Source organism: Gymnogyps californianus, chromosome 17 (genome assembly GCF_018139145.2).
Source record: "Gymnogyps californianus isolate 813 chromosome 17, ASM1813914v2, whole genome shotgun sequence".
NCBI lineage: Eukaryota > Metazoa > Chordata > Aves > Accipitriformes > Cathartidae > Gymnogyps > Gymnogyps californianus.
In genome coordinates, this window is record NC_059487.1 from 1,106,711 (window position 1) to 1,133,724 (window position 27,014).

Sequence of the window (27,014 nt, forward strand, 5' to 3'; positions counted from 1 at the left end):
TCTATGGTGCTGTTTAGCAATTTTTTGTTGAAACATTTTCCCTTTAATTGTGATTTATTATATGATTTTTTTTTTTTTCTTCTATAAGCATTTCCACAACTTCCCCGTGTTTCTCTTGAGTTCCTGCTGAATATGTGCACATTGTGTCCCGGAACAGAGAGCGCATTGCAGAGCCTGCGAGAGGCCGACAGCAGGCTGCTGCTGGGGGTGGACGCAAAGCTGAGACTGTGAAATTTTGTATCCAACTTCTTTATTTTCTATTTTTTTTTAAAAACATTTGGAAAGAGGCGTGTTGCGGGCATGGGCATGTGTGGTGTTCTGCAAGTGCAGTGCTCACAGCCTGCAGACCCTGGTTCCTGGAAAGCAGAGTTGTCTCGTCAGCCAAGTGCTGATGAACTGGCCTGGGAACGCGGAGGGATAGAGTCCTGTTTGCTCCCCTGTCCGCTCCCTCCTGCTCCTGCTCTGCAGGGCTGAGCGTGGCTGTGCCCGGCTGTGCGGTGCTGGTGACCTCTAGTGACAAGCTGGTGTCTGCTGGGAGCTGGCTGGGCCCCCCCAGCTTGGCCTGGTGGTGGTTTTTGGGCTCTGGGGCAGTTCCTGGCTGGGCACCGCTTGCTGTCACTGGGAGCCTGGGTGCTGTGCTGGTCCTGGGACTGAGATATTGCTGTTTCACTGTAAAATGTAAGTTAAATAGTGATACGTACACACCTATGTTATCTATCCTGAGAAACACTAATCCTAGGTAATTAGCCTGATTATTAAGTTGCATGACTAGAGATAATAACGTCCACAGGATCTGGTGCTCTGCAGCGGTTGGAGCCAGCGGTGCTGGGGGAGCAGCACACTGCGGGATGATGGGGCCTGGAAGGGAAAAGCACTGATTTGGGGGACTGGTGTTTCTCCCCCTCCCCTTTTCATCAGAGAGAAGGTGACAGGGGAGAGGAGTTCCTGAGTGCTAGCGGGGGCTGCAGGAAGGTTTGCCAATAGTGTGTCGCGTTGGCCGGGTGGCCCTGTGCAGGGAAGGGATGGCTCCAGCTCCGGCACTCCCCGGCTGGGCAGAGGGCACCTCTTCAGGTGGATGCTCATCGTGTGGCTGTGAACATCCCCTTCCTCATCTCCCCCAGCTCCATTTTATGTCCAGGCTTTGCCCTCTGCCTCCTTTCTGGGGAAAGCCCTGAATTTTAGGACTCCCTCCCTTATTTCTAGGTAGCCCTTCCCCCTGTCACCCCCCTGCAGTTCTGTTTCCTCCCCCAGGGGAGGGAGAGGCTTTTTAGTCTGCTCCCTGTACTTTGCCCCAGTCAAACCAAAGTGGTTTCCTCCCCCAGGGCAGCAGTGCTACAGCTGTGCCTGTGCCATGGACCCCTGTTGCTGCCCTGGGGATGGACCAGAAAGCGTGGGGAGGGCAGGGATTATTGGAATGAAATTTACGGAGCAAAAAACTACTGTAAATATCTTTTTGTTTGTTCTTCTGTTGTCAAATAAAAGTTTTTTAGTTTTGGGTTTTGTTTTGTTTTTTTTTTAAATGAGCTGTGTATGACACTGGACTATGTTGTTTGTGGGTGGCTCGCTTGCTCCTCCCTCGCTACCAGCCCCCACCTCCTGACACTCAGCCAAAGCAGCTTAAGAGGTCTGAGGAACATTGCTGGGTGTGGAAAAAACAGGGCCTGTGCCTGGCACGGGCTTGCACCTACCCCACCATCATTTGGTCTGACATTATGTGCTTGCTTCCCACAGCATTTGATCTGGGTGTCTAGGAGCCAGAAAGTACTTGGCAGCAGCAGAGGGCTGATGCAGTTGTGTCTTCCCTCCTCCTGGCCAGCATCAGGAAAGGGAGACAGCATCGCTGCTAGCCCCTTGGCAAAGGAAAAAAGAAACAATCGTGGTGGGGCTCTGCTGCGCAGTTTCCTGGGTCAGGAATCCTGTGAGGGTGGGCAGGGGTCTTGCAGAGCTGTTCCTGGAGCAGCAGCCCCAGCCAGCCTTGATCTGCCACAGAGGGCAGGGCCATGGGCACCAGCAGCACGGGCACCACAGCAAGGCTGGGCTCAGGGCTGCTGTGCCTGCTCCTGTGCTGCCCCGGGGGCTTGGCCAGCTTCTTGCACGCACTAGGAGTGTGCACTCTGATATTGCATCTGCTAGTGTCTTCCACACACACCAGCTCAGGGCTGCAGTCTCTGGGCCAGCTTGATGCCCTGCCTTGAGATGGATACCTGCTCTCTACCATAGCAGGGGCTGGAGTGGGGGCTAGCACCAGTTCAAGCCCTTTGCAGCCCCCTCACCCCTGGCTTCCTGTGGTGTAGGGTGACCCCAGGGGCTCTGCACCCCCCCTTGGCACTGGCCAGGGGCTGTGGAAGGATGCAGGCACCCAGCCTCCAGCCAGCCTCGCTCATGCAGCTCCAGGGAAACCCCTGGGCAACTCTGGTGACAGGAATAGCAACAGGGCGTCCCCCACCCTGCATGGGCTGCTGGCACTTTGTGCTCATGGTGAGGAATGTGGGCTGAGGCACCCGGGGCGGGCTGGGGTGCTCAGGGAGGGGGCTGGAGTGCCTGTGGGGCTGGAGCCAGGACTCAGCCAGGGCAGGGGACTGCCAGCCCAGCGTGGGGGTGGCGGTCTGCACAGCAACAGGGGGTCATGGCTGGGTAAAACACAGCCGGTGCCCCCCAGCTCTGCCTGCCCCTCCTGCAGCCTCAAGTAGTACCTCAGGGTTCCTGAGCTGCAGAGCCTCGGGGACCTGCACTGGCTCCATGGGGAAGGGGCCACTGGGCCCCAGCAGGGCGCAAGCACTCCCTGCCGTGGGGCGATGGGCAGATGTTTCCCGCAGGCACAAAGTGAGCGTTGGGGTGACAGCCGGCAACCTCGCCCTCCAGCACAGCGCTGAAGTCGTTACCTGGGGTGAGGCACGGCTCTGCCCCCCTGCCACTGCCTCCCAGGGCAGCAGCTGGGACTTGCGCTCCCAGGAGGGGTCCTGCCGGCTGACCACCACCAGCCCAGTCCCAGCCCTGCAGCCCCCATCTCCGCCCTGTGCTCTGCCCTGGGCACGCTCAGACATTGCCTTGAGCGCAGAAAAGCCTTGTTAACATGATGCTTTTATACTTCTCATGCTGCAGCCAACACTGCCCTGAAAATACCCACGTAGGGGTAAGGCTTCGGGTGACCCTCCCTGGCAGCTGCATCCCCCATCACTGGGGCGAGGAGGCAGTGCAGGGCATCACGCTGCGCCCCAAAACAGTGCAATCAGAAGGTAAAGTTATGCATCGCAAGGGTCTCCAAGCCCCCAGGGACGTGTGGTCAGTGGCAGCGCAAACCATCCCCCTCCTGCTTCCTGTTGCGCTCCTCTTTACCTGGATAATGCAAGGAGATGCTTCCCTGGCACTGCTTCTCAGGGCATGCACCAACCTGGCTCCACGGTCCCCCCGGCTTCAGTGCTGCCTGGGTTGCTGGACTTGAGCAAAGTGTGCTGAGCTGGTGTCATGGGAGTCCTGCAGACAGTCAGCCGGCACACACGGTATTCACAGCAAAATGGGCGCCGCAGAGCAGGCAGCTCCCAGCGAAGCCCAGGGCAAGCACAGCTGGCACGGCAGCGGCTCTCATTCAGCTGGGGAGACCCCACCTGCTGCAGCCCTCAGGCCAGGACACAAACCTCGCGCAAAGACCCAGCGTGGGTACCAGGGGTTTTCTGCCCAGCCGGGGCCTGCCCCAGTGATGCCCAGGCCATGGGGCAGGCTCAGCCCGTCGTGTCAGCCACTACTGCCTGAGGAGAACTACGGGGGCCTGAGGAGCGAGGCATGGGCGACCCCATCTCTCCCAGCACAGGCCAGCGCTGAGGAGAAGCTCGGCCTGGGCGCCGCTCTCCCCCTGCCCCAGGCCCAGAGCGGGCAGGGGGAGCCCCCCGGGCCCAGCTGTGCCCAGGGCCCGCAGCGCAGCGCTGCCTGGTCCCCTGCAGCGGGCAGGGCCCATCCCGCCCCAGCCCCTGCCCGCCTGGGGACGGCGCTGCCACCCCGCCCTCACACTGCACAGGGACTGTGGGGGTGGGACTGACAGGTGCCCCGCCTACTGCTTCCACCAGAAGTCCCACCCCCTCCCAGCAGCCTCAGCAGCCATTTGCCCCAGAAGTCACACGGTCTGTTGTGATTGGTTGGCAGGACCAGCTGCCCTCCCCCCCACTGGTTTACCCGGAAGTACATTTGACACAGAAGGCCCACCCCCTATATACACAGGGGGCAGCCATTTTGTTTTACCCACCATTTTATGACAGGGAGCAGCCATTTTGTTAAATGTCATACAGCTCTGTGATTGGCTGACAGCCATTTCCTGAGACCATCATACCCACCTGTTCTCAGGCAGCCCCATGATTGGCTGCCCACTTCCTTTGGACCCAGAAGTGCTCAGATATAAAAATACATACATTTATATACAATGTATGTATATATATATTTATATAAAGATTTGTATAAATATGTATACATATTTTTCAGATATATACTTCTATATTGGTATAAAAGTGTATATGTTTTTATATATACATACGCATTTATAAAGCTATAGAGATTAAATATAAATAACCATAAACCCACAGATATAAAATAGATAAAAAGTAGGGGAAGGGCCCTCCGGTCTGATGTACTTCCAGGTAATCCACTGGAGGGGGGAGGGGTAGGCCTAACAGCCAATCACCACAGACCGCATGACTGGAAGAGGGCGTGACTTCCTGGGTAAGTGGCCTATGAGGCTGCAGAAAGGGGTGGGACTTCCACCAGCAGCACCTGTCCCTGCACTGCCCCACCCACCCCACAGCCCTCTGACACATCAGCCATCTTGCAGGGGGCGCTCGCGGTTGAAGGTTGACACCGCTCTACAGAACAGCTTTGAGTTTTGCCCCAGCTGCCCATTACAAACCAGTCACAGATACCACTGCTGAGAATAAAGAGGGAGAGAGACACTGCAGGCAGCTATAAATTCAGACTGCATTTGTTTATTTATTTTTTTTTTACGGTAAGTCAGCCAGCTGTCCTTGCTGCTGTAAGTTCTTCTCCTCTGAGGTGGCAGGAAACAAAATGAGAGTCAGGCAGGCACACGCGCTCACCTCTGCTACCCAGCCTCACCCCGGAGACCCGCACATACAGAATGGCCGGCATTGACACCCCGCTTCATCTGTCCTGGCTGCAGCCCACAAAGCACACCCCGAGGGCCCGGTGCGACTGACCAAGGATGAAGAGTGATCTCAGCCCAGGGGATTCAAGATCATTTGACAACTCAGCGAGATGGGCTGCTGCCACAGACTGCCAGCCCCGGAAAAAGCAGCTTTCCAGGCCAGCTCCCCAGCAGCAGCCTCAGCCACTTTTGGAACAGTAAATTAAAAAAAAAAAGAACCAAAACAAAACACATCACCTTTCCCCGGTGTTCCCAATTTCAATGCTAGAAATCTCTAAAACTGCATCTTTACAATCCTCCCCCAAAACCTGACAGTGCAACCCAACAACTCAGTGTCTCTACACACAAAGATCAAGACCAATGCTGAATTTGAGTTACATTATGGCCAAGCTTTGATGGGAATCTAATTCCATGTTTGAGAGTTTATGGTAGGTGGGCAGAAATCTCTAAGAGCACCTATGCACAGACAACACTGGACAGTATATAATGGTCACTCAGACATCATTCAGGATTTCACTTTTATTTATTTTTTGCCTTCTGGATCACCAACACCCTTGCTGAAACCTCTGGGATTCTACCCCCACCCCCATGAAAGTAGCACACAATCTCCCAACTCCTTCAAGCAAGTGAAGGGGGGGGGGGGGGAAATCCCCAGCAAGATCACTCAGGATGGGGCCAAATGCTTATTTTGAAGGGGTGGCAAACAATTCTGTGGGGGTAGTTCTGGCTTCAAGAAGCCAGACTGAAAAGGAGACCTACAAAGGGGAAAATGGGCTAAAAAATATTTAGCAATCCTTCCTCTACCCAGAGAGCAGGGAGATAAGGAAAAAATAGTCATCTGATTACACACAGGGTATATATTTTTACACACACTTTTACACACATCTAGATATAGTACATGTAAAAATATATGCTATACATATGCCCATTCTCACCAAGGTGCTTTTAGTACACCATCTGCACTGTGCGTATGGGCATGTATACGTGTGTATGAATTCAATGTACAGGTACTACTAAGTGTATATGTGCATATGTACACATACATACAGGCAGGCAGCCTACCACCAGCTACCTGTGCCTTCCTCTTTGTACAAAACCCAGTCCTCCCACCCTGAAATACCGTTACACTCTCCCCAGCCTCCCCCCGCTTCCCCAGCCCACTTTTAAACAGGTCCCCCAGTGTAGCAGCTTCTTTCTCAACAAGCAACTCAAGGAAAATAATTTTGTAAAGGGAAAAGGAGAAAAATCAAAGTGAGGTGTGTGTGGATCATGCCTGTAGTTGCTCTGTGGTCCTTCAGCTCCCCTCCTGTGCCTGGAGTAGGGTACTGCGCTCTCGGGATCAGCCAGCCAAGCGCTGCCCCTTCCCCCTTTGCCAGCTTATTGCACATTTGCTTCTGGGCTGCATTTCAACAACTCTGCGTTACATTCCACAGACCCTGTCATCCTCTCACTTCAATAAAACAGAGGAATACAAACCCACTGCCCTGTCCCTGCCCACCCATCCTCCCCCCACCCCAATATCCCCATCAAAAGGAAAACAAAAACACCCCCAAGAAAGGCTGCTTGCTAGCAGAGTGCAACAGTAGTACACACTGAATGGGTGTTCTCTTCAGGAGCTCTGTGGAAGAGAGGTTATTTCTAACACAGTAAACGAAGCCATGCAAAGGGTGGGAGAAAGGAAGCAGAAGGAGGAAAAAAAATAAAGGATGAGAAGGAAGAACAGAACTGAGGAGGAGGAAGAACACAGCATGGCAAGTGCTCAAGGCTTCATGTTTTCTTGTCCTCTTCTTGTAAACAAGCTAATAATTCTCATTAGATAGAACAAGTAAAAAGACTGAAGTTCCAAGTCGAGGGGCTGGAGTTTCCAAGAGTCTGTTCAGTCCATTCAGCAACACCACAGCCAGTGAGAAAATGAGGGGTATTTTTTTCTTTTTTTTGTTTGTTTTTTTTTTTTTTTTTAAAATCTTCATTACTTAAAGCTGAGAGAAAAAAGCCAACTCAGGAGCCCTTTTCAAGGATGGCTCATTGTCTCTAGACTGAATAAATCACACTAGTTTAGAGAGAACCTTTTTTTTTTTTTTTTCCTTTTTAATGACTTATAAAAACCACGCGGTTCCTTCCTCTGCCCCTTTGCTCAAAGGCGGGTCTGTGCCTCGGGTACGTAGATCTCGATGCTATCTGCGCTCTCCGTGGCCGAGTTCTGCCGGACAGAGGCGGCCCGCTTGGCTGCCATAAGACGCTTGCGAGCTTCCTGGCGCTGCTTGTCTGAATCAGAAGCTTTGTCCCGGTTCAGTTGGGATTTGGACTTGGCTGGCTTCTTTGGCACTGGAGGGGGTGGTTTCTTCTCTTCCTTTAGGGAGACAGTAAGGAAAAACCCAAACATAAAATAAAAATGCACATACAGAAGCTTGCTCTCTGATATGGTGGGGACTCTTGTGGCGTGAGGGACTAAGCAATGAGATCGAGTGTCAGGTGAAAGAAGCAGGAGCAGTTCTTGAGCAAGATGCTCGTCAAAATCAGCTTCCCCAATTTCTAGAAGTGTGCCATTTTGCATTTCACGGTACAGAGGCCTTCTGTGAAGTGGACTAGAGTTTGCAGACTATGTCTGGCCCAGCTATAGGTCAGACCACAGCACAGGCAGCATGAAGACTGAATTTGATCTGGAACTCCAAAATTTTAATATGCCACCCTGCCCAGAGCCACAGTCCTCCTTCCTACCCTCATGTCTAGTCAGGCAGCCTGGCCCAGGGACACAGCCTGTGCTGCATTTTCAAAAGATTCCAGTAGGTGTTTTTTATACTACTCAGACACCAGGAATAGTTAAAACCTATTCATACAGTGCTCGTAACACTAGAGGCCTCTGTGTCACTGCTTTAAGCATACACCACCACTCATTGCTCTGGTCTCTCTCCATCGTAATGCTTTTTCCCCTTGTACAAAATTGTTTCCACTATTACTCAAGAGGAATGGTCTCAGTGCATTGCAAGGCTGTGAGATTACACTGCACAAGTGCAAGATGGTAAAAGCTCTAGAGATCTTCTGTTTGCAGACAGAAACAGACCTCAGGGACCCAAAATGTCTGCGAGGTGCTCTGGCCACTCTCAACTGCCCCACACTCACCTTTCTCTCCGGTGTCTCTGCCAATTGCCAGCTATTAGCTTTCAGGTGGTACAGCTCATCAAACTTCATGCTGATGTCTTCAATGGACAACTGCAGGAGATCCCAAAACCCAGCTAGGTCCTGGGCTGTGGGTCTGGGATTGGCATTAGGGTTCTAGAAGGGAAAGCATAAAAAAAAAAACCCAACCCTTTCAGAAACAATATACCCTCCTGACAAGCAGAGCAGTCTGCACAGCTTACCTATTCACCCCTTATAAGTCTACCTGCCTGACAACTGAAACATCAAGAACGCACAGGAGACACCAGCCCGAAATACGCAGAGACACAATGCCATCGTTTGCAGTCAAAACCATTTCTGCAAAGATCAGGAAGCAGAGATCCTGACTATATTTGTCCTATAGGAGCCTGAAGAAGAATCCTGAAAAAGACACTCTCTGTAGCAGAAAGCAATAGCTCCCATTCTCCCCAAAGCTTCCCCAGCCAGTGCTAATCCCACAGCAGTAACCTCCAACTGAAGGTCCCCAGCATGTGATTCAGAGCTAGAACACTGGTTTCTTACACAGAGATCCTGATTTCAGGGTGGGTAATAATGGAAATGCACACAACACAATGCAAAGCACAGCTCTGACACCTGGGAACTTGCATGCCAGTGTACAGCAATCCAAAGAAGCCAATATAGCTTTCACGAGCAAAATTATTTTGCTACATCCCCCCACAAAACAATCTGAAAGTATCAGTATTTCTCAGGCTAGGCTGAAAAATTTTTAAGTCGCTTAAGTTTCTTCCAAGAACAGAATTTTCCCAGTTCTGAGGCATCTGAACTGCCATCGTAGGCCTGGATTGTCTCAGGAAAGCATGGGATCAGATCTGAGCAACTCAGCACAAAGTATCAAAGGGAGACCTCAGCACAAAGCTCTGTTGAAAGCCTGGCAGCTAGTGGTGGTGCTGCTAATCTCTCAGCTATGATCAGCCAGAGATCAGCAAGCAGATGCTCAGCACTTCACCCCCTCCTCCTCCTCCCCGAGTTTCTCTAAGTTTTTTTTGCAAGTAAAGGGGAATTCACTTCTGAGGAAGTTTGCAAAACCCATACCATGATAAAGCTTGAGGGGAAAAACAAAACACAGATTCCATCCATCCCCATGTTAGCCCTGTTCAGCAATCAGCAAGGGCAAACCCTTGCATTACGTTTGAAGAGATCCAATTCAAACAATGCTTTGTGACCAATGAGGGACAATCCTGTTGGGACAGTTTTACCATCCACATAATCTACATGCAAAGCAAGCGTGTTTGGAGAAGAATAGTAGACTTTTCAAACATTCCCCCCTATTTGGCAAAACCTCAGTGGTTCACCTCAAAAAGCCCTTTAGAAGTAACAAGAAAGAGGTAGTTTCCAGGACACACAGCAGTATGGCTACTTGACAATTCAGATCCACAGAGAGATGCAGTGTATTCAGCACGCCCTGATCAGCAGTTCAAGAAAATTCCCCTGTGCTCACGTAAGCACCAAAAGGAACTGCAAACACTCATCCCCGAGCAGAGCACGGCCCAAGAAGTGCCTATTCACAAGAGAGGTTGAGGCCATCAGCCTCCCACTGCTCAGCTGCCATTTTAAATCAGCATTCATCCATCATGGCATGGTGGTCAGGTTGTAGGCTACAGCTGCATTGGCTTTGTTTTTACAGTGACAGTAGCCTGTTAATACCTGATCATGTTCCTGTAGTGCTGTTGAAACAGATACATCCCCCTCTGAAAAACCAGGAGAAATAGATCCAGACTCACCAAGTTTTGTTCACAGAGGCCGTGGAATTGCTGGAACTTCTGTGACATTAGTAACTGTGCACTGCCCACTGCACTCAGGACTTTTCCTAAGACTACGGGAGAGAAAAAAAGAAAAAGACCTCAGTTGAACAGACTAGTAAATGCAACAATGAACTCAAGTGTTTCTGGAGCAAAGAAACTCTCTTGGTTCATTAGAAAAGGAGTTTCAGAGATCCCCAAGGAACTAACTGCTCTCAGGGAAAGAAGATATATTGAAACATAATCTACATCTGTCTTTGCCATCTATTATTGCTCCTTCTAGAGCAGGTCAAAAGCAGGCCAGACTGAGAACATTACATCAGAGTCGGCAGAAAGTACCTTAAACTGCCTTCAGCCCATCAGACAAGCCACCAGCGCAATCTCAGTGAGCAGATCTGCTGGCATCTGCTTGCAGATCACAACCTGCTCTTCCACTCATGCATGAGGTGAAAGTAGCAAGGGGCAGGAGAACTGTCTCCAACCTCCATTTACCAGAAGGGATTAAAATACTGGCAGGCTAGGGCTTTTAATACCCAGGACTTTATGCTGCTCTTAGTGGGTTTTCCAAGAAGCCTCTGGGCATGGCAACATTCCTCTGCTCATTAATGGAAAAACACTGTATGGGTTTTTCCCTTCCAAAGGCACGGTTGAGAGACCCACAGTGCATGCAACTGCACCATGAACAGGGATGAACCGATTGCCCTTCTCCTCCCTGGTCTGCTGCTGCAGCTACTGAATCAGTTCTGAATGTTTATAGATCCTGGTGGGACAAGCGTAAGCTGGGCTCTCTCCGTACCCACCAAGTTCTCAGTTACAGAATCTACTAGGAGATCGCTCTTAGAGGTCACAGATATAATGCCACACTGGTCTTGGTGTCTTTTCTTGCCAGAGCACTCTTGCCACAGGCAAAACAAGGGCATCCCCTGAGGCAGGGAGAGCCCTGGCACTGCCTGTCCAGCTTGGCAGCCAGTGCAGCATCTTAGTGCAATACGATTAGAGATTAGCTCCCCCAAGCCCTAGCAGTGACAGCGAGCTATAACTGAGTCTCACCATTATTTCACCTTTGTCGGGTATTAAAGAAATAAAAACCAACCAGACTCAAAAGCAAGATCCTGCCCTCTGCAGCCTAGTCACCCACTTCTGTCACTCTATATGCACCACAGGCATGATTTTCACTGCAAGAAGCACAGGTTTTACCAACTCATTTGAAAATAACGGAACAAGCCCAGCTGGGACTGAACCCAATAAAATCAAGTGGCCTTGTGTTCCCTGTGCACATGCTTTTGGTGTGTTTAGCACAAATTCAGTGAAGCCTTCCCATATGAAGAAACCTCCCCTTTGCCGTGAGGACACTGATTCAACAGATCAAACAAGCTCAGAAGTCACGTTCATTCTGCCCCACTGCCAACTAAACTTTCACCTGCGTGCTTGAGTATAATGGGTTAGGCAGGGAGAAAGATCCCACAGCCTCCCTGAAAGCAATCCATTTAAGCTTCTAGCAGTTTCGAATGGTCAGAAGCTGCACCATCCCCTGCAAGTCTTATATGCTGCATCACAGTATTATTTCTTACCCCATCTGCTAGAGGAAGTTACTTTATCCTTTCCAAAGAAAAAAATGTTCCTTGTCCCATACTGATCTGTCTCTCTGTGGGCTATCAGCAATTTAACTGCAGAAAGCTGGTCCAATACTCAGTTACAACTCTTTCTTGAGGGAGGAGCTGCTAGGCTGCTCCAGTCTAGTGTCCAGAGGCTGACAACACCTACCTTCTTCAGAGAGATTGTTCTCTTTGGTCTCCTGGTCCATCTGGCGGCACCAGCCTTCTAACCGCTCTGTTTCTGCCTGCAGCAGCTTCAGAAACCAGTACCCATCCCGCCGGCAGGCTCCTGGCTGCGTGGGTTCTGATGGCGAGGTGGAGGATGTCTCAAGCCAGGGGTCAGGAGGAGGGAGAGAGGAAGGCTCCAGGGCTGGGTCATTGTTTTCTCCATAGGAGAGGTTTCTCTTAATCTGTGAGGGCTTGGCTGGTTGCCTGGTAGTGGCATCAACACCAACAGAGTTGTTGTGCTGGGGGCACTCAGCGAGGCTTCTCTCAGATGATTTACAGCTAGAGTTATTAGGTTCCTGCGTGTCAGAGTCTGTGTCCTGTTTGGAGGACATGCTGCGAGAGTGGCTGTTTCTAGAGAGATCAAAAGCAAACATTAAATAGCAGAACTCAACCTGGCTGACCTCACACACTGACAGTGAAATGCATTTGTTTATTATGCCTGCAGATGAGCCTCACCCTGCCCGCCCTGCCCCTCCTCACACAAAAACACACACCACACATTCAGACAGACAAAATTATAAGGTTGCCTGCTTACTGCAATAGGCCGTTCAGACGAGAGGACTGACGCACATCTATAATTACATCTTGTACTTTATTTTTTTTTTTTTTTTCATTTCAAACTCCCATTGATTTGGCTGTTTACAGAACAAGTGCTTTTTGCAGCGGGTGTGTGCTGTGGAGGAAGAGCTCTCCATGGGCCCCCATTCAACACCACTCATATTGGAACAAAGAAGGGGAGAAGGTCTAAGCGAAAGTGGGGGAAGCGCAATTTAAAAGAAAGGAAACTACAAAAGCTTGCGTCTTTCACTTACCGCCACTCGTCCTCTACCTGTACCCCGATGGACTGGAATTTGGTGGCTGGTGGAGGAGGCTCCTCTTTTGCCACTGGCTGAAGGCAGTCAACCTTATTAAACAAAAAAAATACAGACAAAAACAGACACAAGAACTTGCTGCTGGAATTCACATTAGTAGACCAGGAGAGCTGCACACACACACAGCATGCTGACGCCACACGCCAACTGGAGGGTTGTCTTAGGAGAGGCACAAGGCTACCGCTCAGGTCTGCCTCCACTTCAGCATCAGGACTGCATCCTGCCGAGCTGCTGCCAGGTATCTGCTCTAAGAGCACTCGGCTCTGCCATCCACCATCATGTTTGCACGACTGTGGCACACTGGGGAAGGGCTGTGTCTGGCATCCGACACGGGCAAAAGCCAAGAGATTCAAGAGAGGGCAGCGATCTGATTAAGACTGACAGCAAAGCCCAGCTTCCTCTCTCCCAGGGACTGACACCCACCATAGGTCTGGATAAGAGGGTTAGAAGGTTTTAGGAAGGAAATCCAGGTCGTGGGGCAGGTGGCTTGGGAACCAGCTCAGAAAAGGAAGAGGAGAGGAAGGCAGTCAGCCTCTCCAATGTGAGTTCTCTTGCCTTGCTGCCCTTTCAGCATGTGTTTTGCCCCACTAGCCCTGCAGAAAAGCCTTCACTATCACATGTGCCTACCTGGCCAGCTAGCCTTGCTGTAAAGCCAATGGAGAACTTATTCAGCACACACACCCGTGGTGGCTCAAAGCCCAGATCCTGCATTTGGACTTGCCCAGGTGCACAAGTTCCTATCTGCAGGTAACTGCCTGCAGCACTGAACCAGCACTGAACTTTGGGACAGAAGAAGTGCTCGCAGCAGTCAGCCATCTGTAACTGGGCAATCTGTCCACAAGAAGAGTGTAAAATTGCAGATGACTTTTGCTGAATAAAGCATGGATTTATGCCACTTAATGGGTTCTCATTTGACTATATAATCAACAGCTCATTTCCATCGATTTCCACAGAGTTAAATGCTTCCAGCAAGAGCAGCAGCAATCTGCTGGGAATCGTGGACAGCAAGGAATTGCTCTCTCCTGCCTACAGCCCTGGGACCATTTCGCATGGCAGCAGCCCATACTACATGGATGTCAAGTGGAAGGGCCCACCTCTCAGAAGAAAGTTGTCCCCAGAACAGTGATGGACAAGGAGCAGACTGATTTAAAGTAATACATAGTACAGAGCACAGGCTCAGCACAGGCATACTAGCAGCAAAAGGCCTCTTTAGAGGGACTCACCCAGTTAACATGGTCCCACTGCTTTATGAAACATTTTAATTTTGTACTAAAGGAACTTAGTCCTTTCTGGTCTGTTATGAAAAGCTTCTGCTGTATTTCACCCCTGGGAACACAGGAAGTTAGTTTGACAAGGCAGTTAGTTTCTCTTGCTATTCTAAGTGAGTTCGGATGCACACCTGGTCACACAAAATGCACACGCTAAATGGATGGGTTAAGGACATTCCTTAGGACAAAGGAGAACAAACTATTCCATACTTGTATTCCTATAGACGACAGCTTTCTTTTGGGGATATTCTCCACTTTAGGCTCTTCACTAGTCAGAGTCCCTTTGTCACTTTTCAAAGTTGCATTTTTCTGGGGTAACTCTGGAGTCTCTCTTGCTGGAGTCACGACGCTTCCCCTTGTCACACTGGGTGTCCTGGTGCTGTCCAAGCTGTCTGAAGAATTGCTGAGTCCCGACTGGCTGGTCACCTCGCTCTTGTGGTCCTGGCTGTCCAGGTAGGTGTCCTGCGCCGATTCAGTGCTGCTCTGCACAGTGACAGAGATGAACGGCTTTGATGTGGTCCGAGGTGGGACAGGAGGTGGAGTCTTTTTATATGCCACTAGGCATGATGAACCTGCAGTAATGGAGGTGGGAAGAATGGAGAACGCAAAAGACAGATTGGGGGGAGAGAGAGAGAGATACAGTAAAAGAGAAAGAAAAAGCAGGTCAGTCACAACATTCAAGAGGAGCCTCCAAGCAGAAGCTGGAGGCAGAAATGCAGAAACAGCCTACAGCCAGCAGCTCACACTGGGTAACCCAAACCAAAGCATAAGGGGAAGCAGAAGGCAGAGCCAGAGCTAGCTTGCAAAAGAAGTCAAAAGGAATACCATGATGTGTGAAAGGCTGGAAATGGAGAAGAGGTATAGAAAAGCCTCGCAAGAATGCTACAGGGTTTGGCAGGTGTAAGCCTCCACGTTGGGGAAATTTTCTTTGGCTAAACCCTATGTTTTAGTGTCCTAGTACAGCCAAGTGTCTCAGCTCTTTGTCCCATCAGTTGACAAGTTTCAGTGTCTGGACCAGGGTGGTGTTTTTTCCTATAAAAACGGAAAGAAGCCATAAAGTTTGTTAGATGCTGATGGTAGGAACAAACGTTTGTGAAGTACCTTAAAAACCTAGCTGCTACACATTAGAGGAAAATACATCATCTGGATGCAACAGCCCAAGAGTGGCAAGGCTGCTGCTGCTGCTCCATGACCCCAGATCCAACCAGTAGTGAGGCTGAAGATGTGTTCCCAGCAGGCACACAGAGCACACATATCCACTACGTGTATGTATATATACGAGGCTGGCCACACAGATCACAGAAGAGCACGCACATGAACACAGACAGCAGCAATGCCCTCATCCTGCTCCTGTCTCTGGCTTGACAGGATTGAAGTCCATTAGTGAAAGCATATGTACAAAGTGGATCCTGCAGCAGCTGCGCTTAGGCACTCAAGTCTGCCCAGTTCCTAGCCCCTGGACGTACACGGCCCTGAGGCCAAAGTCCTCCTCCAGCTGCTGTCCAGACAGGACAGACTGCACTGGTCAGGGCATGGCCAGACAAGCACACTGACCAGCCACCTACCCACACACAACTTATATTGTGTTGTGACCCCTTATATTCCCTTACCCCTGTATTCCCAACTCTTGTTCCTCCCCAAATCACCAAAACCCCTTTCTTGTCCCACCTTTGGTTCCTCCTGTAAATATCCCATTAAGTCCTGTGCAATCCCAAACTGCTTTTCCCCCTGCACCCCATAACGTGTCCCAGCCCTTGGCAGCAACCTCCTTAGTCCGAAAGGTGATCTGGAGAGGTGCTCCCCATGGCTCACGGTGATGGGTGGCACGCCTGGACACCGAGGCCGAGGCCCTGCTGGGACAACCCCAGGAGGGGCCTGGACAGGGTGTCCAGTGCTCAGGGGTTCTTGGCTTGGGGTCCCACCTGCCACTGTGTGTCCCTGCTCTGGGCTTGTGCAGATGGGCCTGTGATGGGCTGATGGCCTCTGGGATGGACCTGGGAGCAGCCCAGCAGGGTATGATTTGTGCTCTCCCTCCTGCTATTGTCTCTGAGCCCCTTCATGGGTGTGCAGAGGAGCTTTATCAGATATAACACTGTCCCACTCCAAGGCATAACCAGAGAGGCTCACACCATCCTCTCTCCTTGCACAGCACTGCCCAGCCACCCGTTTCACCTCCTGGGAGGGCCACGCTCCTCAAACTTAGTGCTGCTGCCAGGTTCCTCCCAAGGGGCTTGTAGGTCTGGGTGGCTGTGGTGTGCTGAGCCCTACAGTCCCACTCCCCTGGAAGGGAGCTGCAGGATCAGGGCTGCTGCAGGTTTCAGGGTAACCCTGTGCTGTCCGGGCAGTGCCTGCAGGGATTACCCTTCTCTTGCCTTAGTGTCTCAGTGGTGGTGCACAGCCGTGCTTTGGTTCTGCAGGCTGGGTAGGGAGCTTTGCTGCTCCAGGCTGTGAGCTGATCAGCTCCATCACCACCCCGGATCATGGAGGGCCAGGTCAGCCTGCCCAAATTGTACCTTATGTATTAAAAGGAAACACATCCCTGCTCCTGGACTTGGCGAGTTAGCATGTCACCGAGGCGTGTTTACAGGGCAGTCCCTTTCCCACATCAATGACAAACCAAGCATCCCTGTGTAAGTCACTACAGTACAACGGTGTGGGCAGCTCCGGCGGTGGCAGGGCTGTCACTCTCCTTGGTTCCCTGCTCCAACCCGTAGTCTTTGGTCTCCAGCAAAGGAGTTCTGTCCTTCAAATTGAAACCCCATGCACCATCCTGTTCCATGCACACTTTTCCCCTAGCTCTTGACACGCAGATGTTGACAGATACCAGCACAGACCCATACACCTCCCAGGTCACCCAACCAACAATACAGATGGGCTGTACAAACCCAAACCCAGTTTCTAAGTGTTTTCCTAGTGCAGCTCTGATGACTGCAGGGGCTGTCATTCCTTTGCGTTCCCTGCTCCAACCCGTATTCCCTGATCTCGTTTTGCACCTCAAATTGCAAGCTCCTACCTCCCACTGCACTGCCCAGTCCCATACATAACCTCCCCAAAACCTGCTGACACACTGATAGATATATATGCAGATACGGCTACAGATCATTTTCATTAAACACTACAGATAGACTGTTAACTTTAACATTTCCATCCCCAAAGTAGCCACCAGCATATTAACAAATTTAGTACCAGATTAGAGACCAGTCCTCTCTGTCAGGAATCCTTTGACTACTTGGGGACCAAGAGGGCAGGCAGAGGTACCTGCTGCTTCCCAACATTACCTTCCACCCTCGAACTGCGCTGCCTGCATGCCCTGGGGAGCTCACAAGAGGGCATTTGACAGATGTTTTGATCTTTCAGGACAATTGGACACAACCAGTTCTGGCTCAGCCCATCACAGGCTGCCTTCTGTTCCCTGCATAATTTTAGCACAATTAACTGAGAAGTATCAAATGAACCTGCTCCGAATTGATTACAGGTATGGGAAGGGGTGTTTCAGGTGACATGAGGCTCCCAGCAGCTCCTTTTTCTCTCCAGACAGGTCCTTCTGCCTGCAGTGGAGGCTGACCACGCTCACGGGGCACCCAGGAGGGGTGTCCCAGCTGCCTCACAGTCTTCAATGTGGTCAGAGCCGGTCCTGAGCATCCCTGGGAGCCCAGCCGTATTCCCTTCGGGGAAATCGCACAGCTACACCACGTGCCTTATTGACAGTATTTACACATGCCTATATTTACACATCCCAATATTTACCATATTAACAGCTAAAGTTCCACTTCAAAGAAGGAACTAAAAGGGAGAGGTTACAGAGAAGGAGGAGATCTTTGTTTCCAAAAGCATTTATATGACCAAACATGCTGAGAAGCACTGTAATGGTGCTACTGCTACAGGAGAGCTAAGGAGACTGCGACAGGGTTGCCAACCAAGCTGCCTTTCAGTGTGAATCTGGACAGGAGCTCAGGAAGGCACAAAACCCATACCGGTTCCTCCAGCCCCTCAGTGCACAAAGTCCGGCACAAATTGAGCAGTGTCCTGATGGCTGCGAGAGTGGGACCTATCCTGACTGCTCACCCCAGCCCTTATACCACCTTCCGACACACGGCCCGCATGGCTGCAAGAGGGACTTGCAGTAGGGAACAACATAGCTGAAAAATAACCAGTACAGGCTACTGTGTCTGGGGACTGGGTTATTTTTCAGCTTGATCAGTCCCCAGCGCTGGCACATGCCATGTAAACTGCTTAGGGCAGCCTGAGCCCACAGCTGCCGTGTCTCCAGCCAGGGACTGGAACTTACTATGCACTTTAAAAACCACCTACAATAATTTCCTAAAAGGTTAGATGCAAGTGCTTCAACTCGTCAAATTTACATGCCAAAACACAGCTATGCAGATCCTTTAGCCAATACTTATTCGGTCATGTAAATGACCTGCACTGCAAGTTCATCACTAATGGATGACTAAAAGGGCACTGGCATTCACTTCCTACCCGGCCATCCCACTTCATCACCTTGCCCATGCAGAGTGGAAGCCCCTACACTCAGGACAGCAGCAGGACCTGCTGCAGATGCTTGAGCAGCACCAGCTCAGAAGTGTTTAGCATCTCCAAGCAAGTCAAGCTCACCACTGGGATGCCTCTTTCAGAGGCATCAGACTAGATGCAAGCACAGGTTGAACTGCACCCCAGAGCTGACCTTTGCCCATGAATGTTGCTTTACAGGATCTGGTTCATTGTGCAAATGTACAAACTGCCAGCACAGCAGGAGGCATGGAGGTGCTAAAGCAACACTCACTGCATGATCGCGCCTTCTCTTTCCCCATGTTCTCTGCTGGACATCTCCAAAGGCCTCCTTAGGTGTAGTGTAGATTTGGTCAAGTTAAAACTTGCCATCTTACAGATGTTTACCTACTCTGCCCTTACAGCAGAAATCTGGACTACACCTACCTGACACAGAGCACAGCATGCGAGACAGGCAAAGTGTTCCTCACGTGAGCGCAGCTACGAGAGCTTTGCCCCATGACAGAAAACTCCCCTGCCTGTACAGCTGAACGGCCTCTTGGGTGCGTGCTGAAATAGCTCATCTGCCACCAACACCTGCTCGTGCAGGACATCACCGCTGAAGAGGGAGGAAAAAGTTCAACCGTAGACATGCACTAGAGTGTGCAACAGCAACCCAGCTCTTTGGCTGCTCAGGCACTCATCACTGCCCTCCGAAGCAAAGCTGCACAGGCATACGCTGCCAGAGGTGCAGGCACCCAGAGTCCTGCCAGGCGCAGAGAAGGAAGCCATCGAGCACCCCATGGATGAGGAGTGCCCACACAGTCACTCTGCCAGGGCTGTCTGACCAGAGAGCACCATCTTAAATAGCTACAGCAATTTCTAGGCCAAGTCTTACACCCTGTCTTGTACCATCCCAACAGAGCAGCGTAGGAGCAGCCTGAACAGATCAATCGCAGAAGTATCCCTCGGTAAGCTGTGGCTACACCACCAAAACACAGGATGCTCACGCTGCCTTGCGTTACTGTACCAGGGGGCTACAGCAGCTATTATCTAGGACAGGCAAGAGGCACCCAAACTGGCAGTAGAGACAGCATATCCGTATGGCCCTCCAGTTAAATACCTTGTCTCCCCACTCCGCATGGCCTCTGTTCTTCCCCAGGGAGAGTGCCCAGCCCCGACACACCAGCTGCCCAGGGTCCCCTGCCACCTAACAGTGAGCCTCTGTGACACTGTCCCGCTCGGAGCCAAATCGATGGGAGGGGTGTGGTGGTTTTGCTGGCATGTTTACCAGGAGCACAGCTCAAGTTTCCCAGCTGCTGTTTACACCCACAGGGCTGTAATGTAATTGGGGAAAGTAAATCAATTGCTATCTGATATCGAACACCGCAGCCAGGCAAAACAAGGGGAGTGCAGCACATCAGCACAGAAAGGCAGTAGAGTTTCCTGGGGAAGATCAGTGGTGTTCAAGGTCAATAAGCTAGATCCAAATTAATCTTTCCACCTACCAACAGACCGTATGAATACTGTTTGTGCTGCTCTATATACAGGGGGAAACCGCAGCATCCCCTTGTCTTGTTCCTGGGGATCCCTTCATGCCATCCAGCTCAGCTGAAGAGCATCACAGATTTTGCTAGAAGGGAATCACATAATACCAACAAAAAAAAGCCCCTGTTAATGTACATGTGGTCAAAGGGCTGACTATGTGAGCTATAAAAACAAGTTTATGGCTCTAAGAAGCATTGCAAATGAAAGAAACGCAAAAAGATCAGGAGCCTTGAAGAATTGGGGATGCTTTGATGAGTGCAATTGCAAATTAACCCCACTGAAGTCCTCTGCAACCATAAAACAGGGACTTTTGACTGTGCAGCAAACCCGAAAACCACACCTTACCTAAAGTGGGTCTCAAAAGCAAAAGTTGGAGTAAGCCCATCTACAACAGTCTGCCCTTCTCCCTCAACACAACTCTGAACTAAGTTTCAGTGTTTCTTGCATCTGTGGGAAGAGACAAGATATTGAGGAAGCCAAGAGCATCCCGATATTTCTGTAGGAGAGATATGTTCCCGGACCAACCGAGCAGGCAGCATGCCCTCATGGCTCAGTGGTCAATCCCACCAGTTAGGAGCGTTCCAGTTGCTGACTTACCCCCTCCAAAGGGCTACAGCTCAACACGGTATGAATCTGCTCTTGAGCTGCTGCAGGTCACAGCCTATTGCATTTTAAAATCAGCTTGTGCTATAATGTGCAGCTACAATCCACGTGGGCACTGGAGCAGGTACACGTCTTATTCTGCAGCACCATCAGCCACACTCCAAAAAGGTGCGGAAGAACAAGAAAATGTGAAAGTTCTGCTTAAGCTTCCAGCTTTGCAGCACTAGACTCTTCCTGCTCATAGGATCTTCTAAGGCTTATTTAAGCAAGCTGTTACAATTCACAACTGTGCTGTGGATGATTGATTTTTGGGGGGAGGGATGTCTGTTTATAGTCTTCCTTGCGTAATTATTTTTAGAAAGCAGCATGTTTCCAAATTAGCATCTCCCACGTGACATCACCTGCTGCTCAGGGGCTTGGGCAATACCCACTGATGTAGCCCCAGGCAGAGGAGCTGTGTTTTCAGAGCCTTAGCCTGGAGAGCCCTCCTGACCCCCAAACCAGTTGGGCACGCTGTGATCCTCTCCCTCTCCTTCCAGACAACCAGGCGTTTGCTTCTTGAAAGACTCAACGTAGGAGTCATAAAAGAATATTAAATCCAGTACTGCCTTAAGAGGCCCCTGTTCAAACACCACCAGGCTGTGCTTACCTGCTCAGTACCTGGCAGCACCGCCAAGATCATAGCCAAGGTATTTGGTTTTAGATTTAAATATCATAATTGCCCTCAAGTGTGCGTCTAGCATAAAGTGCCCAGTTATTTTGTTGCTCTTGCTGATTCAATACAGCCCGGTGATATTTCTAATCATTCCAGTGCCTTCAAGGACCTATTCAAGCCATCCTCATTTTTGTTAAATTATCTCAAAGGTTCCAAGCCACAGCCAGTTGTGAAGGCAAGTTAGATTGCCCTCAAACATATTAGCAGGGCTCAGACTGCTATCACTTTCCTGCTCCATGCATCCCTCCTTTCTCCATGGGAAGATTTGAAGAAATGACCTCATTTCCTCATGCATAAAGCAACATGCTCTGAAATAATCTCTCCTGCTACAGGACAAGCTCATTTGTCTTTTAAATGAAACAACCCAATAATCTTGCAGCAAATGAGAAGCACCATCAATTGCATTATCCCCTCAGAGATTTTGGTCACATGTCTTTGGGCTTGTGTTTGCCACAGGGTCTCACAGATGGAAGGAGTTGCATTTAGAGGCAGTTTTCAATAGCAAAGGGAACTGGAACAGCCGCATTCCAAGCAGCCTGACCTCTGATTTTCATCAGCTCAAAGAACACTTCAAGGCTGAAACTACAATGACCTGCAGGATGTTTTATTTGTAGAGAGTCCAAGTAAAAACGATCCCCAGTTACAATTGCTACTGAAGACAATACAGATCTTCATTGATTTTATGGTTCACAGCAATCACTCCAGACCTTATTTTTCTGCTAAAACAACATGTTTCTAGCCTTTATGGCCATGCCCACAGCACATAGGCCTCCTCGAATCTGTATTTGGCCTGTATAGAAGCTGTTTGAGTATTCTGCAGGTTGAAGGTCAAGATACCTGCGTTGGTTAGAGGCACAGGTGAAAAACCCACCCAAATTTTATTAGTCAACAGGAAAATACTTCCATCTAGACAAGATGGGGAATCCATGTGAAGATGCCATCTCTTGCACTGAAAGAATGACTGTCTTTAGAGTGCTGGCGAAATTTTAGAACAAGTCTTACGCTGGTTAAACAAAACCACACTCCTGGAAAGCAAAGTTAAGTGACTGCATTTGTTTAAAGAGACTCTTTATGGAAATGCTATAAATACCTACTCCCTCAGTGTTTTCCCTTTGTAAATCTTAGTAGTACTGATCTTTGAAAAAAATCTCACCTGGATACTACATAGAGGAAAACAGGCACCCGACAGGGAAATATGTTGCTGACCGTGACAAAGCTGGGGAGGGCTGTGGACTCTCCTGCCACAGTCCTCACTCCACCAAGCTGTAGTCTAAACACCAAACAGCAGCAGCATCCCAGAGTGAGCTTACAGTCCAAACTGTGTGCCCACCATACAGCCAGCCGAAGACAGATGCTTGTTTCCAGGACAGACAACAAGGCCTTGGGCTCTCTGCCCCCAATCCCTCTCCACAGGCATGGGGGCACCCCCTCACACCAGCCCCCTGGACTCCCAGCCAGAAGCAAGAGCATCACAGCAACATCAGGGAGCACACCAAAGAGGCCACACTGAGGGAAGGTGGGTCTGCAGCAGAGACCAAGCAGAGATGAGGGGCAGCAGGCTCATCTCTCCCACTGAAGCAGCTTGGGGTCATACCCTGAAACCCCACCAAGCTGCAGCTATTCCTACCAGCAGCTATGGAAGATGACCAGACCTCACTTGGAGTTGTACCCATGTCACTTTTCCTGATCCAGACAGCTGGGAAGTTGCTATTTCCACTTGAAGTGAACAGCATCAGCTCACCTGTGAGATAAGCACATAGAGGGCAGATGCCCTTACTAACGAGCAACATTCTTCCCACACAGGCACACTGGCTTCCTCTGGGAGCACCCACCACCCAACCCACATACATGCTTGACCCATACTCTGGCTCCCTGTTGGTACAGCCTGTACCATGTTTGTAGACTACATTTCAGCTATCTGGCATTTAGTTGCAGAAAGAAGAAAAGAAATAACTTCTTAGCTTAAGAGAAACACCTAATTCCCTAAAGCCCCACTACAATCCAGCCAGAGAAGCTACCACAGCTGCCTCCTCCTCACCACTGAGCAGCAAGTGCTTCCATGTTTGCAAGGGCTACAGTATTAAACAAAGACCTATGCGAATAGGTCTTCGCTTCCCAGCTGGGAAACCACTTGCAAGTGCTGGTCAAGCAAGCACAGAGCTGTTAAAGATTTGTCACCTGTTGCTCCTGTTCAGGTTCAGTACCCACCTTGGTCACAGCACTCTTGCAGATCTCTAAGGCTATGCTGGCAGGATAGTATTTATCACCTATGTATTCATCTGCTACCGTGATTAAGAAACAAGGGACTGCCCTGCACTTGCTTGACCACTGCCAAGTACAGTAAGTTCCTGCATATTATTGAAACAAAAGAACTGGACATATCTGCAGGAAAAGGGCCTCAAACTCAAGGGAGCATCTCTCAAATGTTACAAAGAGCCCCTCCCACTGCAAATACAGAAGCTCTCCTTGAACATCAGCTGTGTGTTTTTAGACTAACAGTACAGCTTTCATTCAGAAATACATCACAAAATACTCTGTACAACCCCTTGTGTTCTCTGGTCACCCATGACTGAGATGCCTTTAGAGCGAACTGTGGCATTAGTTAACAGCATTGAGTATCTATGCTGGGTGGACCAGGGAATGTACAGGGCAGGCAAGAGTGCAAGGGTGGCAGTACTCTGTCGCTCGGGACTGCACAAGATTTAGCAGCCACTTCTGATAGAGACCTAGTCCCTGTACTTCGAGAGAGAGCAGAAATGTTTAACCAGTGAAGGAAAGGCTAAGAGGGTTGTGATCTCTTTGCATGAGGGACTTTGGATTTTTCAATGTACCAGAAGTTTGAGCTTCTTGGAGATGCTCCCATTTGGAATTCGTAGCAACGTTTGAGCAGAGAAATTATAATAAGCACTTATACACTGAAAACTATTACACTGGGAAGGCAAGGCAGCTTGCTTTTTTTTTTTTTTAAAAAGCCACTTGTAGAAGGTCAGAAATTTAAGAGGCATGAAGCATCAAATGACACCACCCAAGAATGCTGGGGTTTAAAAATATGTTATCTTGCTCTGCTGGCCTTCTGACCGATTTGGTCATCTCTCCCTTTCAGCACAGACTGCTACAGCAGCGTTAGCCTTACAGTAAGGACACAACAGATGCTACAGAGAAAGCCAGCCACAGACACTCCCAAACCCATCTGCGGCAACTATTACTGGGGCTTCTATTTGTATTAGAAAAGACATTGTAATTCCTCCCCACCCTCCCCAAAGTAATTTTCAGCACAGGATTTAAAGCAAGTTGGAGCAGTGATAGGCAACTCCACCCCGCTCCACAGACACACATCCAGCAAGCTGTCCATCTGTCCTGTGGGACTTGGGCAGGTCTCCAATCCAGCTAGCACAGGGCAGCAGCTTAAGGAAGCGTTCCCTTCCTCTCTGTGCCCAAGATGTTAATGAATCAACAAGAACCAAGATCCCAAAAACCAATTGTCCTGCCTCAGGAAGTCACTGGGAAGAGAAAAGCCATGAGCATGGTCCCAGGAGAAGCAGAACTGCAGCTCTGATGGGGTGGGGGTGTCTGATCCCCAGGGACAGGGCCCTTTGCCTCTCACCTGCTAGCTCATTGCCCATTTAGTGGTGGTACACACATTTTTCCACAAAGGGGATGAAGTGAAGGGAATGGTCCATCAGTTCAGTGTGCCTTTACTCTGTACTGGGAGTCAGGTTGTGCTTATCCCCTCAACGCCCTTACTAATGAGGGCTAAAGCTTAACGAGCTTAATACACCAAGAGATGCGAAGCAGCACAGCTACAGGGAACCCAAGCCCACAGAGCCCTGGGATCTCTGCTCATCATCCACACTTCTGCAGTCTCCATCAAGACCTCTGAGGCCAGGGCCCTGCTCCAGGAATTCAACCATCGCAGCAACAGAGTGCCCAGCAGGCCCCAGCACACAGACTACCAGCACCTGTCCTGCCAGCTTGTCTTACACAGGTTGGGCAGCAATGGAGACACCAACCAATTCCTTCTGCCACCGGATCTGGCCTTGGCCCCAGCAGACCCTGTCGACACGGCTACACCAGCACAACCAGGGCTGCAGAGCCACCAAACCAGCCAAGTCCACTTCCATGAACCTACACAGGCAGCAGGCTTGAAGACAGAGCTGCCTCCTCCCCATGACCATGCGCAACCATTCCCCAGCCAAATGCCCAGCCACACAGCACCCCTGTGGCACAGAACAGCAAGCAGAGGCTATCAGAGAAATGCCAGCATAATCCTAACCCCACGGCAGGTTTTTACAAGTGTGGAAAGCTCTCAGTGACAGGAGTCCAGCTTGGCTTTAAAGCCACACTCAAATACGCCATGTCTTCCTGTTTGCCTTTGTCCAGGGGATGCAGAAATAGCAGGCGAGCAAACCCAAGTGGGGGTATCAAAGGTGCCAAGGAGCCCCAGTATTAGGCTGACGGCAGACCCGGCAGGACTCATTGCATCACCCAGTAGCCTGTTTACTACATGGCTGCACAGACAGCTCCCTCCAAGCCCCCTCCTCGCCTCGGGATCCTTTCATTCACACAGCACCACGCTGGCTCTGACCCAGGCGTGAGTCATGGCGGGCACAGGGGGAGGAAGCGAGTCCCTGGCTGCAGCAGAGCGAGGATCCCCGGGAGGGGGCTGGCTGGGAGGAGCCTGAAGCCTTTCTGTGCATACAGCAACAGTCACAGGGAACCTATGCTGCTGCTTCTCCTGCCCCTGGAGAAGGCAGGGAAGCCCTGCCGATACCCTGTCTATGCATCTGTGCCACATGGCAGCTAGTCCTCTCCAGAGTATCATCATGAAGGGGCTGAGCTCTGAACCATCCGTGCCACAGAGGCAGAGGATTTCTAGACAGCAGACGTTTCCATCAGACCCTGCCATAGGGATAGGCCACATGGACTTCCCTGCAGCCAGTGCCAGACCTCACATCTGATAAGAGAAAGTGAGACTCGACAGACTGGAACACATGCCACCTCGCAGAGTCCACAGCCTCTTCCCTCCAGCACAGCCAGGGCAGCAGAGCTGGTCTGCAGCTCAGCATACCACCGCTTGCAGGGCTCCAGGAGATATGAGGACCACTTCGGTAGTATATGGACCACAGCTTAGTGACCACATATCACCCAAAAGCTCCTCAGACAGTGAGATAAGCTGCACTGAAAGGTGCTGCCACAACAGGAGAGCAACAACCCTTCCTACAAATGCTGATGCACCAAAGCATCATCCACTTCATCCTCCGGATGCAGAGAGCTGTGCCTGCAGCAGTCTCACCCAGGCATGGCAAATAAAGCTCACCTGGCAGCAGCGGCAGTCCCAGCACAAGGGATTGCCTACTGGACTTTGACCATGCACTGGTTGTCAGCACAGCAGCACAAACACGCAGCGCTCAGGGTAGCTCTAACACCATCAGCCAGGAGATTAGAGAGACAATACTGATCTGCTAGCAGAACAGGAGAGAGAAAAGGCAACTGAAGATATCTAGAGATTTGCATTCCAGAGAGTATTTTTCAGGAATAGCACTTATTGCTGGTCCCATTCCTCCTTACTTTTAAATACATACTGTGGCAGTCTCGAAATGATGAGTCCTTCACTAAGAGGCTGGGCAGTCTATTA

The 27,014-nt window shown here is 50.4% G+C and overlaps 1 protein-coding gene across 4 annotated transcripts in view; it reads right to left on the reverse strand.

Annotated features, from left to right (window-relative positions):
- Nucleotides 1-6,671: 6,671 nt before the first annotated feature.
- Nucleotides 6,672-27,014, reverse strand: part of DLGAP4 (DLG associated protein 4) — a 70,779-nt gene continuing 50,436 nt past the window's right edge. For all 4 annotated transcript variants that reach the window (XM_050907145.1, XM_050907146.1, XM_050907147.1 and 1 more), the window contains 6 exons: nt 14,236-14,597; nt 12,698-12,789; nt 11,827-12,236; nt 10,045-10,136; nt 8,267-8,419; nt 6,672-7,496 (listed from right to left, as the gene is read on the reverse strand). In XM_050907145.1, coding sequence (XP_050763102.1) covers nt 7,281-7,496; nt 8,267-8,419; nt 10,045-10,136; nt 11,827-12,236; nt 12,698-12,789; nt 14,236-14,597 — 1,325 coding nt within the window. In that variant the 3' untranslated portion in view covers nt 6,672-7,280. The remainder of the gene's footprint in view (nt 7,497-8,266; nt 8,420-10,044; nt 10,137-11,826; nt 12,237-12,697; nt 12,790-14,235; nt 14,598-27,014) is intronic.